Source organism: Loxodonta africana, chromosome 15 (genome assembly GCF_030014295.1).
Source record: "Loxodonta africana isolate mLoxAfr1 chromosome 15, mLoxAfr1.hap2, whole genome shotgun sequence".
NCBI lineage: Eukaryota > Metazoa > Chordata > Mammalia > Proboscidea > Elephantidae > Loxodonta > Loxodonta africana.
The window spans coordinates 60,229,240-60,254,261 of NC_087356.1; the positions used below are offsets into that span (position 1 = coordinate 60,229,240).

General features: G+C 39.3%; 1 protein-coding gene across 1 annotated transcript in view; it reads left to right on the forward strand.

The window, feature by feature from the left end:
* Positions 1 to 25,022, forward strand: part of CDON (cell adhesion associated, oncogene regulated) — a 128,742-nt gene that overhangs the window by 67,799 nt on the left and 35,921 nt on the right. Inside the window, exons 9-15 of the mRNA XM_003417420.4 lie at positions 4,382 to 4,680; positions 6,613 to 6,787; positions 8,606 to 8,734; positions 12,950 to 13,153; positions 18,437 to 18,618; positions 19,101 to 19,206; positions 21,654 to 21,776. Coding sequence (XP_003417468.1) covers positions 4,382 to 4,680; positions 6,613 to 6,787; positions 8,606 to 8,734; positions 12,950 to 13,153; positions 18,437 to 18,618; positions 19,101 to 19,206; positions 21,654 to 21,776 — 1,218 coding nt within the window. The remainder of the gene's footprint in view (positions 1 to 4,381; positions 4,681 to 6,612; positions 6,788 to 8,605; positions 8,735 to 12,949; positions 13,154 to 18,436; positions 18,619 to 19,100; positions 19,207 to 21,653; positions 21,777 to 25,022) is intronic.

A 25,022-nucleotide genomic window follows, 5' to 3' on the forward strand; every position in this document is an offset into this window, starting at 1 on the left:
TTACTAATGAAGATCAAAGACCACAGCCTTCAGTATGGATTACACCTCAACATAAAGAAAACAAAAATCCTCACAACTGGACCAATGAGCCACATCATGATAAACGGAGAAAAGATTGAAGTTGTCAAGGATTTAATTTTGCTTGGATCCACAATCAACAGCCATGGAAGCAGCAGTCAAGAAATCAAAGGACACATTGCATTGGGCAGTGTTGAAGAGCAAAGATGTCACCCTGAAGACTAAGGTGCGCCTGACCCAAGCCATGGTATTTTCAATCACATCATATGCATGCGAAAGCTGGACAATGAATAAGGAAGACCGAGGAAGAGTTGACGCTTTTGAATTGTGGTGTTGGTGAAGAATATTGAATATACCATGAACTGCCAAAAGAATGAACAAATCTGTCTTGGAAGAAGTGCGGCCAGAATGCTCCTTAGAGGCAAGGATGGCGAGACTGCGTTTTACGTACTTTGGACGTGTTGTCAGGAAGGATCAGTCCCTGGAGAAGGACATCATGCTTGGCAGAGTACAGGGTCAGCAGAAAAGAGGAAGACCCTCCATGAGGTGGATTGACACAGTGGCTGCAACAATGAGCTCAAGCATAACAAGGATTGTAAGGATGGCGCAGGACCGGGCAGTGTTTCATTCTGTTGTGCATAAATAGGGTCGCTATGAGTTGGAACCAACTCGACGACACCTACCAACAGCAACGGCAACAAGAATCTTCAAATAAAGGAGTTAGTTGAGTATTGTGTACATTTACACACATATGTGAATACATATTATATGTGTGTGTGTGTGTATCTGTTCCTCCAAGCAAAAATAAGAGTAGTTCTGCTCAAAATTGCTAGTTGCAAGGTAGGTGTAATACAGGAATTGCTTGGGTAGAATTTAGCTCACGTGATTATTTATGTACATATAGTATATAGAGAGACATAGATGTTACAGTCGTAGCTGATGGAACTAGATATTTTACCCAACTGCCTCACTTTACGTATGAGGAACCTGGGGCCTTTAGACATTACCTGACCTACCTGTGTCCTCACTATGTGTCAGCACTCTTTCCATTACTACCTTTAATTCCCTGTTCCCATTGTGTGGTTTTTCAGCCCCTCCCTGTGTTCTCATCTTTGTTTTTGGGCAGATGTTGCCCTTTTGGTCTCATATAGATGATTGTTCTGTAGAGCACGTTCCTCCCAGTTGTTGTGTTACTGTTTATTTTATACGCCTGTCTATTACTTGAGTGAAAGATGATGAGCTACCTTGTTTCTTAACTGCTCTGCATTGGATTAGAAGATCCTTTAGATTTAACTCCCCACCCCAAGTCCAGAACTTCATGACTTGATAAACTCTGTTTTTATTTTTTGTTTTTTATTGTAGCCCCATCAGCTGTGCCCTACCTAAGTGGGTCTGCATTGCCTCTTTTATATGATCTGTAGTAATTATTAGGATCTGGCTGAGTTTATTCAAACTCAGAATATTACTTAACAACCCACTTCTGCCGGTAGGAACCCAAGCCTTATTAAATTCTAGCATTCTGACAGTCGTTTACTTCGTTTATTGTGAGAGGGAGAGAAAGCAAAGTCAAAGAGAGCAATGACCCCCACCCCCACTTTTTTCTTTACAGAGACCCTGAGTTTCTGAGGTCCTGGATGTACAAATATTTGTAGAGTGAGTTATAATTCTTCAAAACTATAATGGGAGTTGACCTGGATTTCTAAGTGGTTTGGGATGGGAGTTACTGGAGTGAGTGTCACAGTGGGAACGTCCTTAACGGATCTGGTTGTGTGTTCTCTCAAGTCAGTCGTTACGTTCATCCACGTTGCCGCAACGACAGCACTTAGGAAGCCAGAGTGATACCAATATTCTTCTAATTAAAAAAAATATGATCTTAAAGAATGCTAGATGTCTATTCTATCTGTTTCACAGAGTTGTTTTGAAGATTAACTGAGGGATAATGTGTGTGAAAACACTTTTGAAAGTACTGTTAAGACATTTTATTAGGACTAGCAGAGGAAAAGTAAATCAAATCCCCCTTTGCATGAAAGTTGTAGAAAAGCCGTACTGCATCCTGAATAACAGAAGTTAGATTTCTATACTCATGTAATAGGCAGGCTGCTGCATAATTTTTTTCTCATGTTGTGTGGTATTTAAACTCTTCCACAACCAAATACCACTTCCTAGCGCTAAACCACCCGGAGGATCCATGAAACTACGAATGCTAAAAAGCTCTTTTCCCACTAGCCTGTGCTCAGCACGTGGCGTCCGCTTGCCAGGGTCCGTTTCTCTGCAGGCAGGCTCTGGATCACACTCTTCACATGCAGCCTGTGTTCTGACTCACTAGGTAAACAGGGCCATTCCAGGAGCAATATTTTGAAATTGTCTCAGTGAACTTAATTAGCTTTCCTCTACATCATTTTCTCACTAGCTTCTTGTTTTCCTTGATGGAGGATGCTTCTGGGATACCTTTTCTCTTCTTTAAATAAACAGAGAGCTGACCTCACACTGCTAGTCCTGTTTTTTGTTGGTTCCCTACCAAAGTGCAGTCATTCTAAAAACACACCCACCTTCTACCAGGAATCTGACTGCATTGTGGAAAAGTAACTGTAACGTTGTTTCTTCTGCCTCCTTCCTCTGCAAAAGTAGTCAAAAATAAGAGATTTTTTTTTGTTGCCAATATTGATATCACTTCAGAGAAACCAAACTGTCAGTTCTTAGTTTTTATTGTACTGGCTACACAAGCGGTTAAGAGCTAGCTATGCCGACCGAGAGGTCAGGAGTTCGAATCCACCAGGCGCTCCTTGAAAACCCTGTGGGGCAGTTCTACTCTGTCCTGTAAGGTTGCTATGAGACGGAATCAACTCGACGGGGCAACAGGTTTTTTATGTATATGTATGTACGTGTGTGAGTGTGTGTGTGTGTGTGTGTGTGTGTGTGTGTATATATACACACAGCTGTTGTCACTTAATCTCTTAGAATCCTAATTTCTTCATCTGTAAAGTGGAAACTTACTGTCTACCTATGAATGTTCTTTTGAGAATTGGATGAGGTTTAGTTTATTAAATATCTTAACACAAACTTGGCACATAACGTGTGCTTAATAATCTTTTTTTTTGGAACCTGTTTATTTTTTTATTACAAAATTATTTTTACCTTCTTTATGTTCTACATGTTTTTAGTAGTAAGTATTAAGGCCACCTGCTTGTTTTATCTCTCTAGGTTGGCAACTTCTTAAGCCAATATTCAATTCTATCCAGAAAGAAGACAAGTTCTGGCTGGTCTTGTTAGTTTCACTTCTTCCCTCTTCCTTGAATGTACATTGTTTGCCATGCATAGAGTAGGCATTGCAGCCAAGCTAACTACCCCAGAGATTAGTAGCTTAACACAGCTGCTCTTTGGGCTAATTAGGTGCAGCTGGAAGTTCTGCTGCTGGTCTTGCTTGAAGTCTCTCATGCAGTAATAACAGATGGTAGCTGGGGCTGGAACATCCAAAGGGCTTTACTCACATGCCTGGTGCCCTTGTGGGGGCTGGGACACCTCTCTCTCTCTCCATGTAGCCTGTCCACGTGACAAGCTTGGGCATCTATATGTGGTGGCCGGATTCCAAGAGCACAGAGGTGGAGGTGCCAGGCCTTCTTAAGGCTTAAGCCAGGACAGGGTACAGCTTCACTTCTGCCTTCTATTGGTTAAAACAAGCCCCAGGGCCAGCCTGGATTCATTGTCAGGGGTGCTGCCCAAGGGCGTGAATCCTGGGAGGTATCTTTGGAGATTAGTTATCCAGTAGGTAACAGCCTAACTGTTGGCCATTTCTTTATTATCTCTGTCACCTTATTCCTAACAGAGTGCATTACCCATTGTGTTTCATTTACCAACTAGAATTAGCCTCATCTTCTTCTACTTAAAATCTTCTAAGGCTAAACGAGCAGACTGGTATTGCAAAAGAGGGAATTCTTTTATAAACATATTGCCATCGAGTTGATTCTGACTCATAGCAACCCTATAAGACAGAGTAGAACTGCCCCATAGAGTTCCCAAAGAGCGCCTTGTGGATTTGAACTGCTGACCTTTTGGTTGGCAGCCATAACTCTTAACTACTGCACCCCAGGGTTCCCAGTTCTAGTATAGAGCATTGAAAACATAAAATCCTTTAAACTGCTAAAGTATCGCATCATATAATTGATTTTTCAAACAGTTCGTTTGCTCCACCATGAGCAAGGGATTGCCACTGGAGGTTTGACGTTTCCATGCGTTATAAGTTGAAACGCTACGTGTTTTTAACTTCTAGAGCTCAAACTGTGCTCAGAACCTATGACCAGCTGTGTAGAAGACCCTAAAATGATAAAGGTTTTCAAGTTGTTTCTTTCCCTTTCCCCCTCTGCAGTTCCTTTTGAAACAAATACAAAAGCAGAAACAGTGACACTGTCTGATGCCGCTCAGAGTGATGACAGAGAGACAAGAAATGTCTCGGAAGCTGGATCATTGAGCTCATTGCCAGTCAAGTCACGTTCCAGTGCGGTGGAATCATCGTCAGTGAAGAATGCCAGCAGTGCCTCTGTTCCTGACGCCCCCATCATCCTCAGCCCTCCACAGACCCATACGCCAGATACGTACAACCTGGTCTGGAGGTCCGGAAAGGACGGTGGGCTTCCCATCAATGCCTATTTTGTGAAGTATCGAAAGGTAACGTCTTGTCATTTGTCATCTTTTAAGTCTCACACCTCGACAGTATTTGTGTAACATGTGCTTGTTTTACATTCTTAGAGTGCTAGAAAATAGAGCAAGAACGTTCTAGAATGATGAGTTTGGGAGAAATAGTCCACCAGTCATACCAGATTTCCCAATCTTATGAAAGCATTACGAATCAAGTATAAATAATTTCTTCCCAAATTTGCAATCTAAGAACCCAGTCACTTCTTCACCTTCTTGCGCAAACATTTTAACCCCTTGGGTATAAAGCTGTATAAACCACTTTCTAAAAAGTCATTTCTTTTCTCTAAGATAGTAGAATACAGTTTATTTAATGAATCGAACAGTTTCTTATAGAAACAACTGTTTGAACAAGGTCCTCTGGCATAATCTCTGACAATTGTTTGCATTTCAAGTTGCCTTCTTAATTGTTAACCAAAAGGTTAGAGGTTTGAATCTACCCAGAGGCACCTTGGAAAAAAGGCCTGGCGATCTGCATAGAAAAACCAACCATTAAAAAATCCCTACCAAGCACATTTCTACTCTGACACACATGGAGTCCGTATTAGTTGGAATCGACTCGAGGGCAGCTGGTTTTGCTAGTCTTGATTGTATTAGAATCTTGTGTTGTTTGGTCATTTATTTTGGTAAATCTTGGTTCTCTGTCATTTGATTTTTCAGTTAATGTTTTCCTTTTATGGTTTAATATTAGAGCAAAATGAAAAATCTGTTCTTTGTTTAATGGGACTAGCAAGTGAATGAAGTGGGTGGGGGATGTACTTATATTTAAAATAATTTTATTTGTCCAAGATTTGTTTTGGTGTCTGTCATTTGGTAGTAATATTCTTCTAAATAACTGAAAAAGTCAACATGGTGGTATATGAAAGTTTATCCATTGTTTCTAACCTGGTGATTCTAGATAAAGAAACGGAGTTTTGCCTACTGGTAGTCTTACCCTTCCTGAAACCTTCATGTAATAGTATCCCTGTTTTCCATTAACCAGGGTACAACCAACTAGATCTTTTTAATTTATTTCTACCAATGCATATTGAACAGAAATTATGTGCCAAGACATCAAGCAGGATGCTGAAAATATATAACCATAATTCTATAGTACATATATACACAAACATATAATGTAATATACATTTTAATTTATTACATATTTATGTATATTATATATTACCATTAATACCAAAAACCCAAACCAAACCCATTGCCATGGAATTGATTGTGACTCATATGGGACAGAGTAGAACTGCCCCATAGGGTTTCCAAGGCTGTAAATATTTACAGAAGCTGACTGCCACATATTCCTCCCATGGAGCGGCTGGTGGGCTCAAACTGTGAACCTTTTGGTTAGCAGCCAAGCACTTTAACCACTGCACCACCAGGGCTCCTCCAATAATACAGATTATTTTATTCTCCATTAACTCAGCAACAAAGGAGCTATTATCTCCATTATAAGTGAAGGAAACAGACTCTGGGTGGCAAAATAGCTTCCTTGAGGCTGCAAGTTAGTTAGTGATAAGTGGTAAGTGTAAAATCTTTTTACAGTGAGAATTCCCGAGTCCTTGCTACAGGTCTCCTTATATCTCTTATTGTAATTTTGTGTCTCTTTTACTGACAATGCTGTATCACTTTCTAAAATTCACCTAGAATTAAATGAATTCTGGTTTTTATCAAATTTGTTGGCCAGATTTACCAAATTCGTTGCCATCGAGTTGACTCCATTTGTGTCAAAGTAGAGCTGTTCCGTGGGGTTTTCAATGGCTGTGATCTTTTGGAAGTAGGAAGCGCCTCTGGGTGGATTCACACCACCAACCTTTGGGTTCGTAACCTGGCGCTGAGCCGTTTGCTCCACCCAAGGACTCTCAAATTTGAGTGACATCTCCTGTTTTTTATGGTTTATTTTTTCTTGAATAGCTGGATGATGCTGTTGGTGTGGTGGGAAGCTGGCACACAGTCCGAGTCCCGGGAAGTGAGAATGAGCTCCATTTAACAGAACTAGAGCCTTCTAGTCTCTATGAAGTTTTGATGGTAGCAAGAAGTGCGGCAGGAGAAGGTCAACCTGCCATGTTAACCTTCCGAACTAGCAAAGGTGAGTGTGATCGTCCTTGAGGGGAATGAGCTGGCCGTCTTGATGTCAATTTATTAGTCATTATCTCGAGTCCCTATGGATAGCAGAAAATTTTATATATAAGTGTACTGAGCATGCTTACTATAGCACCTTTTTTGGCCATACTTGGGTGGTTGCAGTATTCCATCCCACATATATTTTCGAGAGCTTATGGTATGTAAGACATTAGGGTAGGTGATGCTGGGAAAACAGATGAAGAAGACAAGATCCATTCTAATGGAGGTTATCCTTTCTAAAGAAGGTAAGACATACGCATAAATACTAACTACAAGGCAGAATTTAATTCACTACAGCTGAATGGGCATTCAACAAAATAGGCAAAACTCCTTGCCCTCATGGAGCTTATGTTCTAGTTGGGAGAGACTTATACCCAAGTAATAAGTACGTTAGAAAGTGGTAAGTGATGGATACAGGAAGCATATGGGGTAGGGGTTATTTTGGATTTAAGCAGGTGCTTAGGCAAGTCCTCAGTGAGGTGAGGCAGATAGTGAGCCCTGCTGCTACCCAGGGAAAGAACCTTCCCAGCAGGGAGAAGAGCAGGTGCAAAGACGGGGAGGTAGGAGGTGCTCGTGCACCCTGGGAGTACTAGGGAGGCCAGTGTGACTGGTCCACAGTAAGCCAGCAAGCTGTAGTAAGAGAGGTGCCTGGCAGGATGGCAGATGTCCAGCTCACACAGGGCCTTCTAGACTGCTGAGAGGACTTGGACTTTTCCTCCGGGAGAGTGGGAAGCTCTGGTGTTTTTACACAGAGGAGCGGCATGACCTGCTGTGTGTTTTAATAGCATGGTTTTGGCTGCAGTGGTGAGGACACGTAGTAGGAGGGCAGAGGTCAGCAAAGAGGCCACGAGTAGGATGACAAGTGGCTGGAGGAACGCAAAGACAGGACATTCTTCTGCAGGGTAGATTGTGAGGGCCGGCTTGATGGAAAAGATGGCATCATAGTTTGGGCTTAGATAAACAAAAAGACTTCAGTGGTGGAGATGGGAATTGAATGGAAGAGTATTTTAGTATTTAAAAACCACTGCCATTGAGTCGATTCTGACTCACAGCAACCTTATGGGACAGAGTAGAACTGCCCCATAGGGTTTCCAAGGCGTGGCTGACCTTTTGGTTAGTAGCCATGTACTTAACTGCTGTGCCACCAGGGCTCAGTTCTAGTATGGCACTATGATAAAAAGGAGGTATGATGATTGGAAAGAAATACTCCACTGGCCTTTGAAAAAGACCCTTTCCTTGAATTACTCAGACTGCCCAGAATAATAATGATTATTTCTTCTGTTTAACATATTTGGAGTTAATTTCCACAGTTAGTCCTTGGCCATTTATAGGGTCCAACCTATATGTAAGTACTGAATAGTAAGTGTGTATTTTAGTTTTTAAAAAATCACTCAATTTCACTTTCAGAAATTTTAAAACTTAGAATGATAATTTGTGAAGAAACTTAGTAGACGTTCGTTAATAACGAATTTTATGTCTTAGAATTAAGAAATATGTGCACTGAAAACCTTCACCCGTGTCTTGGCTTTTTCAACTAAAGTTAGGATGATAGTGAAAGACACATTTTGGCTTTCCCTTAGAGGTACTAGAAAAAGACAAAGTAATTTTTTTAGTCAGTTCCTCAGATGAGCTAAATATTTACAATGTAAGTCTTAAATTTAGACACTGTTCAGATAAGCTCATACATTTTTATCTGTATATCATTTGAAGCTTCACAGTCCTCTTTTCTTACTTTACGTATATATAAGCTGATGTTACAGGATATGTTTTTTAACATTTCTAGAGAAAACAGCCTCATCAAAAAACACCCAGGCATCCGCCCCACCCATGGGCATCCCTAAGCATCCAGTTGATTCAGAGGTGACAAACAACTTTGGAGTGGTGCTTACCGATTCCTCTAGGCATAGTGGAGGTAAGGAGAAAGGTCTTCATTTTATTCATTTTTTTTTGCTTACAAATGTCACTGACCTGCCTCAGATTATTTGGGGGAAAGGGTGGGATAGGGTGTTTATTATGCAAATTATGTCCTACCCATGTAGCCGTTTTTGGTCCTTTTCCAATCTCCTGTATTCAAATTTGGTAACCCAGTGTCATGGCTGATGTCTAATTCAATAAACTCAGATTCGAAAGGTTTCCGGTACTAAGTTTTTATAGCTTAGTAGAAGTTTATTTTGTCTCCACTCTGGCAAAAGGAAGCCAAATTTATATCTTGAACTCAGAAAGTCCCTTTTTCTCTCACTTTTTTTGGGTGACATATCAAAACATATGGTGTTACCTTTGGTTTTTTTTTTTTTTGGTAAGATTTAGTTTTTTTTTTCATTGAAAGAGTACGTGCCATACTCGGTTCTGTTGCTCTGTCTAGTTAATCTTATGATTTTTAAATGCCTTGGCAGGAAATGTTTTTTAAAAGACTGCTTTTTAGTATTTAAATTGCACACTTATCAGTTCATAGTTGTAAAATAATATGAGCTTTTTGTGATTGGGCTGTTACGCTGCAACATGTGGGAAGGACCTAAGATTTCACTGCCGAGCTCTGAGGGTTCTCTAGCTTCTTTTCTAGGCATTTATGGTTTTCTATGAATTGGTTTTAGACAAAAGTAGGTCGTAACATTTTTAACTCCCCTCTGGAGAGCCTCTCCTTCTTCAATAGCATGAGCCTCTCTCACTTGAGTACTTTCACTCTGAGGAACATTTGAGCTATCTTAAACAGACTGCTTATCAAAAAAATTGTTGGTAAGTTTCACATATTATTAAAAATTTTTTATATTTGTATAAAGAATTATCAAAATTTATATGAATAAGACTGACATCTGAGAAACAAAAAACCCTTACTATTTATTTCACACAAACTATAGTAGACACTTGACTAGATGTTGGAGCGGCAGAGACGAGACCATCCTTGCCTTCAGGAAGTTTACAGTATAGTGGGTGATGTTGACAAACCAATGACAGTCTAGTGGGTAATACAGACAAAGAGAGGGTGGTGGTAGTTTAGTAATGACTTCTCACCCTCCATGTGGGAGCCTTGAGTTTGATTCCCAGACAGTCCACTTCATGCAAAGCCACCATTTGTCTGGCAGTGGAGGCTTGCATGGTGCTGTGATGCTAAACAGGTTTCAGGAGAGCTTCCAGACTAAGACAGACTAGGAAGAAAAACCTGGCGAACTGTTTCTGAAAATCAGCCAGTGATAACACTATGGATAGCAGCGGTCCATGTTTTGTTGTGTGTGGGGTCACCACAAGTCAGAGGCCAACCGGATGGCAGCTAACACCAACGACAGGCAAACCAATAACAATGATTTTGACTCATTATGCTAGAGATTATACCCTATGGTATCACAAGAGAAATATCTGTGTCACCCTATTTAATATAGAGGAGGGTAAGTGGTGGTAAGAAAGGCTTACCTCAGCTGCTGGAGCTAAGCCTCAAAACACAAGAATAGGTAGGTAACCAAAAAAAAAAAAAAAAACCAAACCTGTTGCCGTCTCAACAGTCTAGGACAGAGTAGAACTACCCCATAAGGTTTCCCAGGAGTGGCTGGTGGATTTGAACTGCTGATCTTTTGGTTAGCAGCCAAGTTCTTAACCACTGCGCCACCAGGGCTCCAGATAGGTAGGTAAAGAAACAGGAAAAGAGTGTTCTAGACACAGATAGCTCCTTGAACAAAGAGACAGATGGATGGCATGTTAGATTTCATTTAGAGATTAGAGATTTCTTTTAATGGGACTGGGTGCTGTGGGAAATGGAGCTGAGTGGGATAGGGGCCTTGTGTGATGCATTTAAAGTTTAGATCATTTCCTGAAATCTATGAAGAACCCTAAAGGAGTTTAAGAAGTGGGGAGGGAGGAACGGCAAAAGCTAAGGCTAGAGAAATAACAAGGATAGTGGCAGTGTGAACGAAGAAGGAGGACGTAAGTGACAGATTAGGGTAATTGAATCTAGACTGAATGAGAGGGAGAAATACAGGGAATTGGGTTGAGTCACTAGGGACTGTGTACTAAGATTTAGGCCGTAAGAGTTTTTAGGTAAAGGTTATTGATTTAGTTAGCAGAGATAACTGTGAGAAGTTGTTTATCTTTGCAGTAACCCTATGAAGGAGATTGTGTATCTGTTTTACAAATCAGGAAACTGAGACTCAAGGAGGTTATGAAGCATTCCCACAGTCATCTGGAAAGTGGTAGAACTGCTATTCAAATCCCCATTTCCTAACTGAAATGCAGTGTTCTTTCTTCTACACCTTTTTAACATCACCTGCTGTTTCTTTTAGGTATTGGAAGTATTGTTCTCTGTAGAGATATTTTCCCTAAGGCTTTCTTGTCTTGTTTGATTTGTGGGCTTCTTTGATGGGTTTTAAACCTCGTTTGAATCAACATAAGGAAGTTGTCTGGTTGTATAGTGTAAGAAATGAGTCAGATTTACTAACCGTTCTATTCATTCTGTTTACATTGCCTTCTAACTTGAAAGGAACACAGTAAGTATTACTCAAAGTTGCCTGCTTTGCGTATATTTCTTTTTTCACCCTTAAGGAGTTTGTTTTTAAAATGCCACAATTTTCTCCAAACAAGTATTCAACACTGTTTTCTTGCTTCTATGTATTTGCTTTCTACCACCCATCTGTCAGTTTGTCTGACGGCAGTGACTTGTGTATTGCTATGATGCTGGAAGCATCTTCACCACCAGTATTTCAAATACCAGCAGGGTCATCCATGGTGAACAGGTTTCAGCAGAGCTTCCAGACTAAGAGTAGGAAGAAAGGCCTGGTGATCTACTTGCAAATACTAGCCAATGAAAGCCTTATGGATCACCATCAAATATTACCCGATATAGTGGTAGAGTATGAGCCCCCCATCTGTAACATACCAATGATCGTGAAGATGGTGCAGGACTGGGCACTGTTGTGCATGGGGTCTTCATGAGTCAGAGTCAGCTTGACGGCAGCTAACAACAACACATATTTGTATTGTTGTTTGAACAGGTGTTGAGACCGTGGGTGTTGCCTGAGGTGCACCAAAGTAATATAACCATGGCCCACAGTTGGTCCTGAATGTTTCAGTTCTAGAAACTTGATTGTCAGCATGCCAAAAGATAGGCAGTCTCTGGGAACCAGCTCACATTTTCAGAATCCACAGGTGATCAGTGGAAATCAGAAAGTCACTTTACTAATTTGCAATGTGACCGACGTACATACCCTACAAGCTGTTCCTATCAGTATTCTTTCCTACAGGAACCAAGTGGGAAGCCAGTTAGAACCACCAGACTGCTTGGTCAGCAAGGGGATTTAGGTACATGGTCTAAGGGGCTGGATTTCAGCCTGATGTTTCCACCTGCCACAGGGGTCAGACAGTCTGATTTGTGTGCTGGGGCATCTCCTCCCCTTGGCAGTGCCGACTGAAAGCTGCTAGCTATTAGCTCTCTGACCCCCTTTTTTCTCTGTGTTCATGTTGATTCTATAGCACCTTTCTTTATTTGACTGCCTATCCTGTCTTCCTGCTTTCATCCCGAGCAGCATACTCTTCCCATTATTATCAGTATTAATTTTATTGGTCAGATTTTATTTCGGTTTACCACTTGCAATCTGTATTTTGGAGTGGCATTCCTGAAGCCTTGAGGAGTGTTAAGATAGGATGTAATAGTAATTCCTGATATAATCATCTGTGCATTGGTTTGGCCAATGTGTTTTACCAAGCCGGGCTCCTATAGATTGGATGATTAAATAAAAATATTTAAATGAGATAACATATAATTGTGAAGTTTTATTATGAATTATACCCACAATCAGACTGGAAGCACCAAAGAATGATTGGTTATATGTGGTTTTAGCCATGAACTTTATCTTCTTTTTATTTCCTATGGTTTGCCATTTTGTTTCCCGGTAGTTCTTTTAGCAAACGACAGGAAAATAGTCGTGATACTATATTAACTCTGGCAAATATTTGATGAAGAACCTTTAATAAAATGAGGTTTGGGCTTTATACCTTTTAGTTTATGTGTTTATTTTTTTCCTTTTCCTTTTGGAATTTTCAAGCATTTACAAAAGTAGAATGAATGGCAGCATCTTGGCAATCTTATTGAGTGTTTCTGGTCTCTGACACTGTGGGTTACTGAAGTGAATATTTCTATTTGTAGTTCCTGAGGCCCCAGACCGGCCCACCATCTCCACTGCGTCAGAGACCTCGGTCTACGTCACTTGGATCCCTCGGGCAAATGGCGGCTCTCCCATCACTGCCTTCAAGGTGGAATATAAACGGATGCGGAGTAGTGATTGGCTGGTGGCAGCTGAAGATATCCCTCCTTCCAAACTTTCTGTGGAAGTTCGTAGTTTGGAACCAGGTAATTTTATCCAAACCTTTTCTTTTTTATCATGAGTGCTGACTTACGATACCTATTTTTCAAGACCTTCTATTTTACTAATTGTTAAAGTTATACAGAAAATTGAAGGAAGGTAAGTCATCTGGAATCCATCCATCTAGAAATAATCCTTCTTTACGTTTTGGTGTATTTCCTTCTAGCCTTTTTCTTTTCATTTTAATATAAAGGAGGATTCTGCCGTAAGTATTGCTTGGTGACCCTGTTTTGCCCATATTATATCTTGGGTGTTTTCCAATATCATTAAAAATTCTTCAAAAACTCAATTTCTAATAGCCATATAATGAACCATATCACTGTTTCATAATTTCCTTAACCCACTCGCTCTTGCTGGTTTTTAGATTGTTTCTTTTCTTTCTTTTTTTAATTAATACTTTGTAATGTTTTCAGTATACTTACACGGCACATTAGGTTTTCATTTGACAATTTCTGTACAGATTTTCCAGTGACAGTAGTTACATTTTTCACAATGTGTCAACGTTCTCTTTGATTGCCTTCTGGTTGTTCCATTTCCTGTGCTCTAGTTTCCCTGACTCTTTATCTTCTCACCTTCGTTTTAGAGTTCACGTAGTCCCTGACTTACGACAGGGTTCTGTTCTGATGACTCTGTCATAAAACAGTTCCGATGTAGGTTAAACACCTCTTTTTTTTTTTAGTTTTCATTATTATTACCTTTTATTATCAGTATCGTTATAAATCCAATCTTTGAACATCTACCAGTGAGCATCTGAGAATCATAATATCAGCAAATTACGTGCTGTAACGTCGTATGTAATACATGTTTCTAACAATAAGATGTAGAAAAAACCCAAAAAGATGTTAGTTAAATGTGATTTGTTATAACTCGAATACGTCGTAAATCAGGGAATACTTGTAATTGTTGACCTTTTGGTCTCATGTAAATGGTCTTGTAATGGAGTGCTGTACTCACAGGTAGTATCTTTTATGTTCTGTGCCAATCTGCTGTTTCTTTAAAAGGTGACCTCAGAGGATAGTTTCGGTTCAAGGTTTAAAGAGTATATTAAGGCAATAATCTCAGGGAGTCCTCTAGTCTCAACTGGTCCATTAAGTCTGGACTTTTTAAGAATTGGAGTTCTTTTCCACATTTTTCTCCCATTCTGTCAGCGTTCATCTACTGTGGTCCTGATTAGAACAGTCAGTAGTGGCAGTTGGGCACCATTTAGTTCTTCTTGTCTCAGGGTGGATAAGGCTGTAGCTCGTGCAGACTATTAGCCCTGTTGACTAGTTTTTCCTCTGAGACTTTTGTTTCCTTCTTTCTCTTTTGCTCTTCATGAGTAGGGACCAATAGTTGTATCTTAGATGGCAGCTTACAAGCTTTTAAGACCCCAGGTGCTACTCATCTTGCTAGGATGTAAAACATGATCTTTGTGAACCATGTTATGCCAATTGACTAAGATGAAGGGCCTAAGCTTTCAAACCCGAAATACCAGTCTCGTAAGGTATTTAGTTATGTCGGAGAGGTATCTGTAACCGTGTCCTCTATGAACATATATGTGTGCACACACATACCTGTACATATAGATGTTCCTGTCTATTTACACATACATACACACCAGTATCTACCCATACATATATGCCTGTACACATACATATGTGACCATACACTCATTTTTTGGTTATTGTTGGTGTTGTTACCAAATGATATGTCATATTCTTTAGCACTAACATCAGTTTTTTCTCTTGTGTGCTTCTTAGTGGCACCGTTTACTCTGGTCAAGTTATGCTTATTATGCCCACATCTGGTGCATAGCAAGTGTTTACTACCTAGAGAATGATCCCCCGCCTCTGCCTATCTCTGGAAACCACCCATGAATGTTGGTCTCTATATATTATCTATGCTTGTCTTCTTATGCTTCTTATGCTTGGCAGTTCAAATCCACCAGGCGCTACTTGGAGCTCTACTTGGACAGTTCTACTGTGTCCTATAGGGTCGCTATGAGTTGGAATTGACTCGACGGTGCTGGGTGTTTGTCTTCTTATAAAAGTGGGATCATACAATATTTGTCCTTATGTGATTGACCTTATTTCACTTGACATTACGTCCTCCAGATCTATTCATGTTATACTGTGTTTCGTGGACTCATCGTTGTTCTTTATGGTTGCATAATATTCCATTATATGTACGTATCACATTTGCATATCTGTTTACCCATTGAAGGGCACTTAGGCTGCGCCGATTTTTTTGTTATTGTAAATAATGCTGCAGTGAACATAGGTATATGTATATCTATCCACGTCTCTTTTATTAGCTCTCTAGGGTGTATATCTAGAAGTGGGATTGCTGAATCATAAGGTATTTCTATTGCTAGTTTTTTGAGGAAGCACCAAATCATTTTCCATAGTGGTTGTACCATTTTACAGTCCCACCAGCAATGGATTAGGGTACCAGTTGCTCTATATCCTCCCCAACATTTGTTGTTACCTGTTTTTTTAACCAGTGTCATTTTAGCTGAGGTGAGATGGTATCTCATTGTAGTTTTGATTTGCACCTAATAGGCTAGTGATCATGAGAACCTTTTCATATGTTTTGTTAGCTGCTTGACTGTCCACTTTGGTGTCTGTTCATGTCCTTTGCCCATTTTTTAATTGGGTTGTTTGTATTTCTCTGTTGAGTTGTTGACTTTTTTTTTTAATTATTTTAGGGATTAGACCCTTCTCGGATATGTCATTTCCAAAGATTTTTTTCCCAGTCTGTAGATTGTCTTTTTAACTCTTTTGAAAAAGTCTTTTAATGAGTACATGTATTTAGCTCTTATGAGGCCCCAATTATCTAATTTGTCTTCTGCTATTCGTGTATTTCTAGTTATGTTGGTAAGCCTGTTTTTAAAAAAAAGATTAGGTGACATAGTTTTCTCCCAGGAGCTTTTTAGTTTTAGATTTAACCTTTAAGTCTTTGATCCATTTTGAGTTAGTTTTTGTGTGTGGTGTGAGGTACGGGTCCTGTTTCATTTTTCTGCAAGTGGATATCCAGTTTTGCCAGCACCGCTTATCAAAGAGGCAGTTTCTTCCCTGTTGAGTGGACTTTGACTCCTTGTTGAAAATCAGTTGTTCGTTGATGGATCGATTTACTTCTGGGTTCTCAATTCTGTTCCACTGGTCTATGTTTGTCTATCGTTTGACTAATACAATGTGTTTGGTTTCAGTGGCTGTGTAGTATGTTTTGATATCTGGGGGGTGTGAGGCCTCCTATTTTATTCTTCTTCAATATTGCTTTTGCTATTCAGGCCTCTTTTCTTTCCATGTAAAGTTGGTCATTAGTTTTTCCATTTCAGTGAAGAATGTTGTCGAAACTTGTGTGGGAATTGCATTGTATCTGTAGATCACTTTAGTTAGTTTTAGATTGAGTCTACTTAGTTGCAATTCGAAGTGATATTGTGGAGAACATTGTGTGTGTGCGTGCGTGCACGTGGTTTGCTTGTCATTTTACTAAAACTGTTTATTCTTGGTGCTTCTTGCTGTTAGGTGCCATTGAATTAATTCCAACTCATAGTGATCCTACGTGCAACAGAATGAAATGCTGCTCTGTTTGAGCCCATTGCTGGCAGCCGCTGTGTCAATCCAACTCGAGGGTCTTCCTCTTTTTTTATTGACCCTCTACTTTACCAAACATGATGTCCTTCTCCAGGGAGGGCCTGGTCCCTCCTGATACCAAAAAAAAAAAAAAACCCAGTGCCATCGAGTCGGTTCTGACTCATAGCGACTCTATAGGATAACATGTCCAAAATAAGTGAGCCGAAGTCTCACCACCCTCACTTCTAAAAAGCATTCTGGCTGAACTTCTTCTAAGACAGATTTGTTCATTGTTCTGGTAGTCCAAGGTATATTCTATATTCTTCAACAGCACCAAAATTCAAATGCATCAATCCTTCTTCAGTCTTCCGTATTCATTGTCCAGCTCTTGCATGCATATGATGTGTTAGAAAATACCATGGTTTGAGTCAGGCCCATCTTAGTCTGCAAAATGACACCTTTGCTTTTTAACACTTTAAAGAGGTCTCTTGCAGCAGATTTGCCCATTGCAGTATGTCATTTGACTGCTTCCATGGGTGTTGATTTTGGATCCAAGTGAAATGAAATCCTTGACGACTTTAGTCTTTTCTCTGTTTATCATGAAGTAGCTTATTGGTCCAGTTATGGGGGTTTTTGTTTTCTTTATGTTGAGGTGTTATCCATTCTGAAGGCTGTGGTCTTTGATCTTCATCTGTAAGTGCTTAGTCTTTTGGAAATGATACAATACATAACATTTCTTTGTTCTGTAAATTTCTCTTGAGCAAAGGGTTTCCTGCCACTGCACCCCATATCTTGGGGTAATATGAAAGAAATTAAACCTTGCAAGAGTAATGCAGTAATCACAAATAAACTGACTTTACTGGTACTCGTTTGGGTTTCATGACCATTTTGGCTAATGGAGTTGTAAGTGTACTTTTAGCAGCAAATGCCTGTGTTTTGTCTAAGAGTAAGATGAGGAGCAAGGGAACATACATGTAGGTAGATTGCGAGAAGGCAACAGTGAAATGCTGGTGAAGCTAAGTAACATTTTGCAGACTGCTGCATTGTCTTGGTAAGCTCAAAGATTATTTTTGAGCTATTAGGAATTTGCTTTAGGATTCTAATTTATTCTTTAGATTCAGATTTTCAGAAACTCACAATCCTTAGAGTTGTTTTTTTTTTTTTTTTAAGTTCTTAATATCTTATCCAGATAAATTCCTTCTGTTGTAGTTTAAATCTGCTCCCTCTTATCCTGTTATCAGTGGAATCAGTGACATCTGCTGTCACCCACACGGTGCCTCTTCATAAATGTGTTCACCATAGTAGACTTTGCTTCAGTTGTTTCTTCCAGAGCAAAAAGAACCTAGTTTGGGGGACAAACACTTCACCCAACCCTGTATCTGATGGGTAAAAAGGAAAACATGCTGCCCCTCTTTCCTGCTCTCTACCTGCCCTGTCCATGATAGACATCACTCATTGTTCATAGCATTCTTGCCCAGTGAGTCCTAATATGGTCCTGGAATCTTGAACACAGTGCATTGAACAGCTATTACCAGTCGTTTGAAGCTGGCAGAAGTGTTGAGATCTAGTTGCTATTCAGGCTTTAGAATATGTGTCTGTTATTGTAGGTCGATACTTAAGCACAATTGTCATATTTTGAATACCCTACATTCAGTTGTCTTCTTACAATTTTTTAAAAAGTTGTACAAGTTTTATTTTGTTTTCTTTTCCCAAAAGGTTCCACATACAAATTTAGGGTCATTGCCATCAACCATTATGGTGAGAGTTTTCGGAGTTCAGCTTCTCGACCTTATCAGGTGGCTGGGTTCTCTAACCGTTTCTCCAACCGTCCAATCACTGGGCCTCACATTGCGTACACAGAAGCTGTCAGTGACACGGAGATCATGCTGAAGTGGACGGTGAGTTAGACATCTTCTCTGATTAGAAGGTGTTCCGTTTTGGTCCTGTTAAAAATAAAGGTAATATCCTCATGACATGAAACCGTGAACACCAAGTTTTTGAACTTTTGAGGGGCAGTTTGAAGGGCACAAGTATTTGTCTAAAAGCACATGTTATTTATGAGGCAGGGTTAAAAAACAAATTGTCATCTCCTCGGCTTTCATCCAAATGCTGTCATTTCATGATTTATTCATTTTGAACCGAATGTACTTCTGTGCTTTTAGACCTAGTGGACTGTATTGCTTTGTTTTTGTTCAGCCTTGCAGTGAGCTAAGTGCTCTCACTACCTTTGAATATCTTTAATTAAATCTTAAAAAGTCATCAATGATGTTGGCAAAATGAAGCTAGAAAAACGTTAACACAAAGATGAATCTGAATTGATGTGAAAATTACATTTATTTTTGTCTTTGATAAGCTTTTGCTTCTTCTTTTTTTTTTTAAGTATATTCCATCAAGTAATAATAACACGCCCATTCAAGGATTTTATATCTATTACCGGCCGACAGATAGTGACAATGACAGTGATTACAAGAGGGATGTTGTCGAAGGTAAGCCCCATTGTCAAGCTGGAGTTGCGGTAAAGGAGCTTTGGAGGAGAGTGCTTATAAATATTATGAAAAATGCCATCTCAGGTTAAGATAGAGTAAAATTGAAATTAAAAAATAAAATGGTATATGTGCTGTTGCTGTTTTTAGGTCTTCATTTTAGTTCAACTAGGTTAGGGGAGCTGGAATGTCAGCTTTTTATCTGTAAAAAATTTTGACAGCAGTTAAACATTTGTTATAAAATAGTTCTAAACAAGGCAAATGTAAATTAAATGCATATCCATCTCCGTCTTTGTCTCTGTCTCTCTCTGTCTCTCCTCCCACCCCTTTTTAGTTCTGCACTCTAGAAATATCCACTGGTGAGCAGTTTTTATACTGTCTTCTCCTCTAGTTAAATCTTTGGAACTTTGACAACTTTCTGTGATGTGAATATCAAGCATGGAATGGGAAATCAGTTTAACGAAACTTTCGTATTCAGTAGCGTTGTCTGCAAATGGGAGTTTGGTCTTCTGGTGTACCGAGCACTCGTTTATAAATGTGATACACTGAGCAGTTAGATGTTTAAGTGGGCTTCACTGTGCTGTGTAATTTGCTTATTCCTTGTTTTCAAGCTTATGCATTTGAAATTCTTTTTGTGGCCGTTGGAAGCTATTGTTCTGTTCTCCCAAACCCTGAAACAAAATCATTCCTGTCTTAGGCATAAAGTTTTCTATAAAATGGAGTTTTAGATTACTTACGTGTATTGACCCAACATTTTTTAAGCTTTGGAAATAAAATTTGAAACTTGATTTAATTTTAAAAGAGAAGAACAATTATATTATTTAAGTTTTTCTGTCTTCTGAATTAAGTTCCACATTTAGATAAACTATAAATGGTTTCAGCTTACCAATACTTCTGTGGTGAGTGTTTTTATCTTGTAAACTTAATTGAAGTTTCAAATAAATCAAATTATCAGTCATCCTGTTCTTGAAGCCTGTGCTTTGGTTTCTCCCTGTGGTAAATCCTTATCTTTTCTAAAATACCCTTGCGGGGGAAATTGTTTAAGAGAAGGATATGCTTTCTGCCATTGGAAGAATTACCATAACAATTGAATATTAATCTAACAAGATCGTTTTAATTATTTTCTCTTTTTGTAACATGTCAGAGTCCCAGCTTAATTTCATTTGTACTAGTAGTGCTTTATAGTAGTGTAGTAATTTAATAGTATACAAATTATTCAAGGGAATTTTTATAGTTAAGTGAGTGTTGGACTGGTTAGGAAAGATGTTAGGATAGAGAAAACCTAAGAAGTTTTTTGGAAAGCTTTAGATTTTAGAAATAAGTCTATTCTAGTTTCAACTAGTATTTGAGTCAAGATTCTTTCTGGGTCATTTGTACATCGAGTTGGAATTGACTTGCTGGCAACGGGTGTGTTTTTTTTCAATTGGTATGTTTTTATAAAGAAGCCATAGAATTCTTCACTTCTGGAGTCTTTCAGTGGCTCTTGATCCTAAAACAACCAGACTCTCTTCCTAATAAAATATGGGTCTATGTGAGTGAAGGGTTTTGTATTGGTGACTAAGAAATGGGAGTTGAGCATCCAGATTGAAGTATTTTTGTCTGTGTTGAATTAGAAAGGAGCCTGGTGATACTGATCCTGTCAACCAAGTAGATTTGATGTGTGTGTGTGGTTTTGTTTTATTTTTTTCTCCTCCTGTAATTCTTAAATAAGTTGGTGGTATAGTTGAATTTCTAAGAAACATGGAAAATGGTTTGAAGAAATATTTTGAGGAAGGATTAAAAGTGCTTGAAGAGTTAATTGAGTCTGGCAAAAGTGTCCCTGCTTATTGAAGTTGGTCACAAGTCCATGAAAGTAAAAATGGAGAGTGATTTATACTGGAGTGTTCAGTTTAGGGGTGTTTCTAAATGAGAGGTTGGCTATGTGCCACTGATAACAGAATTGTTCTATTAGAGATACTTGTGTGGTTTGGAGACCCTGACTCAAAAGAGAAGAAATGGTAAGAGCAACAGCCAAGAGTTTCCCTGGGTAAGGCACCACTCGCTGATCGCATACATAGTACCGCTTTCTGGTGGGGGGACACAGAGGATTGACTTGCTGGGCTGACATAGGGACCCAGAGGACTTGAGGCTTTCTATCTGTGCATTAAACTAACACGTATTTTACAAACGAGTCATCACTAATTTTTTTTTAAATAGAGTATTACTACCAGTAAACAAATACAGCTTTAATTCAGTTTGTTTATTCCCTCCACTGTCTTTCTCATGCCATGTAGTAGATATGCTATTTATCTGTAGTGTGTTGTTCAGAGGCCTGCACTAAGCACAGTTGTATTGTACAAACAGTGCTTTTTGGTGATGAGTGGTGCTCCTACCTCATTTTGAAAATATTAAGCTGTATTGACATTATCATTTAGGCTATATGAGGTTTCAATCTTGTTTTTCTTTTCTAGGTTCAAAGCAGTGGCACATGATTGGCCACCTGCAGCCAGAAACATCCTATGACATTAAAATGCAGTGCTTCAATGAAGGAGGGGAAAGCGAGTTTAGTAACGTGATGATCTGTGAAACCAAAGGTAGGAGGGATGTGGATTTGTGCTTTATCCCTGGACGGTGAGAGGATCCCAAACTCTGGATTATTCCTTCTGGCTATGGATGTATTTACCTAAGGAAATTTATGTCTTGGATCATTTTCTAGGTACATGCATTCAGACTGTCCCAGCAGAAAGTATAATATGTTGGCTAGAGCACTTGTGTGAAAAATAGCTTATACAAGCATTGATCCTGCTTGTTAATCTCTGTGTGACTCCAAGTCGGTCCAGTTCCCTTTCTTTTTGTCCATGAAGAGAATATAAATAATTGCTTACTACTTTGAGATTGCTGAGAATTGGAATACTAAAAAATGTATAAGAATTTTAAGGAAAAGTGCTACCTAGGGTTCCTTGAGTGTCAGATACATATAACACTGCCTACTTGTTTAAGTGTAGCAGAGACTGCTAATTCTAAATTCATATTCTCCATTCTGCCTGTATACATAGATTAACTATAAAATGTTATCATCTTTAAAAACAAACCAAAAAAAGAAAACAACAAAAGAAATCTGAAAGATACCACACATGAGTAATAGAACCAGCTAATCTTTGTATTAAGCAAATAATCCAAGAAGCTGGACTGTATGAAGAAGAACCTGACATCAGGATTGGAGGAACAACCTGTGTTATGCAGATGACACAATCTTGCTTGCTGAAAGTGAAGAAGACTTGAAGTACTTACTGATGAAGATCTAAGACTACAGCCTTCAGTATGTATTACACTTCAACATAAAACAGAAGTCCTCACAACTAGACCAATAAACAACATCATTCTAAATGGAGAAAAGATTGAAGTTGTCAGGATTTCATTTTACTTGGATACACAGTCAATGCCCATGGAAGCAGAAGCAGTAGTCAAGAAATCAAACAACATTGCATTGGGCAAATTTGCTACAAAACACCTCTTTAAAGTGTTGAAAAGCAAAGATGTCACTTTGAGGACTAAGGTGTGCCTGACCCAAGCCATGGTATTTTCAGTGGCATCACGTGCATGTGAAAGCTGGACAATGAATGAGGAAGACTGAAGAAGAATTGATGGCTTTGAATTATGGTGTTGGCAAAGAATATTGAATATACCACGGATTGCCAAAAGAACAAACAATCTACGTTGGAAGAAGTACAACCAGAGTGCACCTTGGAAGTGTGGTTGGTGAGACCTTGTTTCACATGTTCTGAACATGTTATCAGGAGGGAACAGTCCCTGGAGAAGGATGTCATGTTTGTTAAGGAAGAGGAAGACTGTCGGCGAGATGGATTGACACAGTGGCTGCAACGAGGGGCTCAAACAGCAATGATTGTGAGAATGGCACAGGACTGGGCAGTGTTTCATTCTGTTGTGCGTAGGGTCACTATGATTACGAACTGACTTGACGACACCTAACAACAACAATAACATAGATATTTATGAAGTATTTGCATCCACAGTTAAACCAGTTCCTGTTGAACCAGCCTGACTCGTGTCCCCAACTCATGGCAACCCCATTATGTCATAGTAGAACTGGGCTCCATAGGGTTTTCAACGGCTCATTTTTTAGAAGTAGATCATTATTAGGCCTTTCTTCCAAGGCACTTCTGGGTGGACTTGAACCGCCAACGTTTTGGTTAGCAGCCAAGTGCATTAGCTATTTGCACCACCCAGGGATCACAGCCTCAGTTAACCTTCACAACAACCTTGGGGATACGGTCTACTGCAAGTAACACAGAAATCCCCACTTGATTGGCTTCAACATTGAGGAAATGTATTCTTCCAAAAGCAGAAGTAGGTAACTGATTCCAAGATTGTTTAATTCAGTAGTTCAGTGTCATCATCGAAGACCCAGTGTTTTCTGTCATTCCACTCTGCTACCTCCTGGCTTTCAGCTTGGCCCTGAGACTAGCATCATGCATAGCTAGCTGCAGTTCTGGGCTTTCCATCTAGACGTGGCAGTGTCTGGCAGAAAAAGAGAAACCAATCCTTCCTTCTGTCTGTTTTAAAGAACAAAGAAAAATCTCCCCAAAGTCCTTCAGTCAATCTCCCTTTATGTTTCATTAGCGAGAACGCAGTTGCAGGCCACCCCAAGCCATTCACTGGAATGGAATGATCCATCAGGATTTACCCCAGTGTTACTTGGGGGTCAGGTAGACACCTAAACAAAATTGGATCTCTGCTAGCATGGAAGAAGAAGGAAGTGGCTGTTAAATAGACAGCCAGTAGTGTCTGCTACAAGTGATTTTATTATCTCTATTTAAAAATCTCAGAAAGACTGAATTATGAAGTTAAAACTTTTTAATTCTAATTAGAAATTTATTTAGAATCTTTTAAATTCTAAATCACGTATTTTCTGCTACAAAACCCACTTATTAAATCCATATTTAAAAAATATATATGCAGACCGTTAGCCTTAACCTTGAAAATCATTTGGTTAGCATATATTTGAATGTCAGGCACTGTGAAGTATTAGTCAGCATCTCTTACTTGCCTCCAGAGTGCTGTGATAATTGGAGTGAAATGAAATATATCATCTCTGCCCCCTGAGTCCCCAAGACATTTAAGAATCTAGCCAAGCAAAACATAAAAGAGCCCAGACAACAGTGTTGTCAGGATTTGTAGTAGTATAACTGCATCGGTAATAGTAGCTGTGTGTAAAATAGCATACCTCATTACCTGACTCCACCAAGAAGTAACAGGTCCTACTTACAGACTTGCCTTCAGATCAGTGAAAAGTGAAAAACTTATTTAAAAATGTTAAGTGTTCCTCTTGCATGACTTTGTAAAATATATTACACACTTCCCAGCCTGTTTAAATAGAAGATATGCTATATAATTGAACCTTCTAAAAAATGACTCAGGGTTCTTGCTGTGAGGAATGATTGTTTTATATTTGGTAATTTCGTTAAGGTTTTTTGGAATGACAGAGATGTTGATGGCCCACCATTTTCCCCTACTTGTAGAGATCTTAGACTGCCATGATTTTTTCTTGGGTTCTGTTTATGTTTTTTATTTTACTCTCCTTCCACTGCAAGCCATCTGTCCTCAGTTTTTAACTTTAGCAAGGGGTTAGAAACTAGATAATCAAGCTGGGTAGAATTCTGAGTAAATTAAGAGTAAATAATGAATGAATCTGAAAAATATCCCTGTGAGTGATCACGATTGTTAGCGATGGTCTCTGTAACACGCGTTTTGCCTCAGAAAGCTTTCTTGTTTTCTTTATGGAGTTGGCAGGGATGTTGGAATTGTGTAATCTGGCGTAC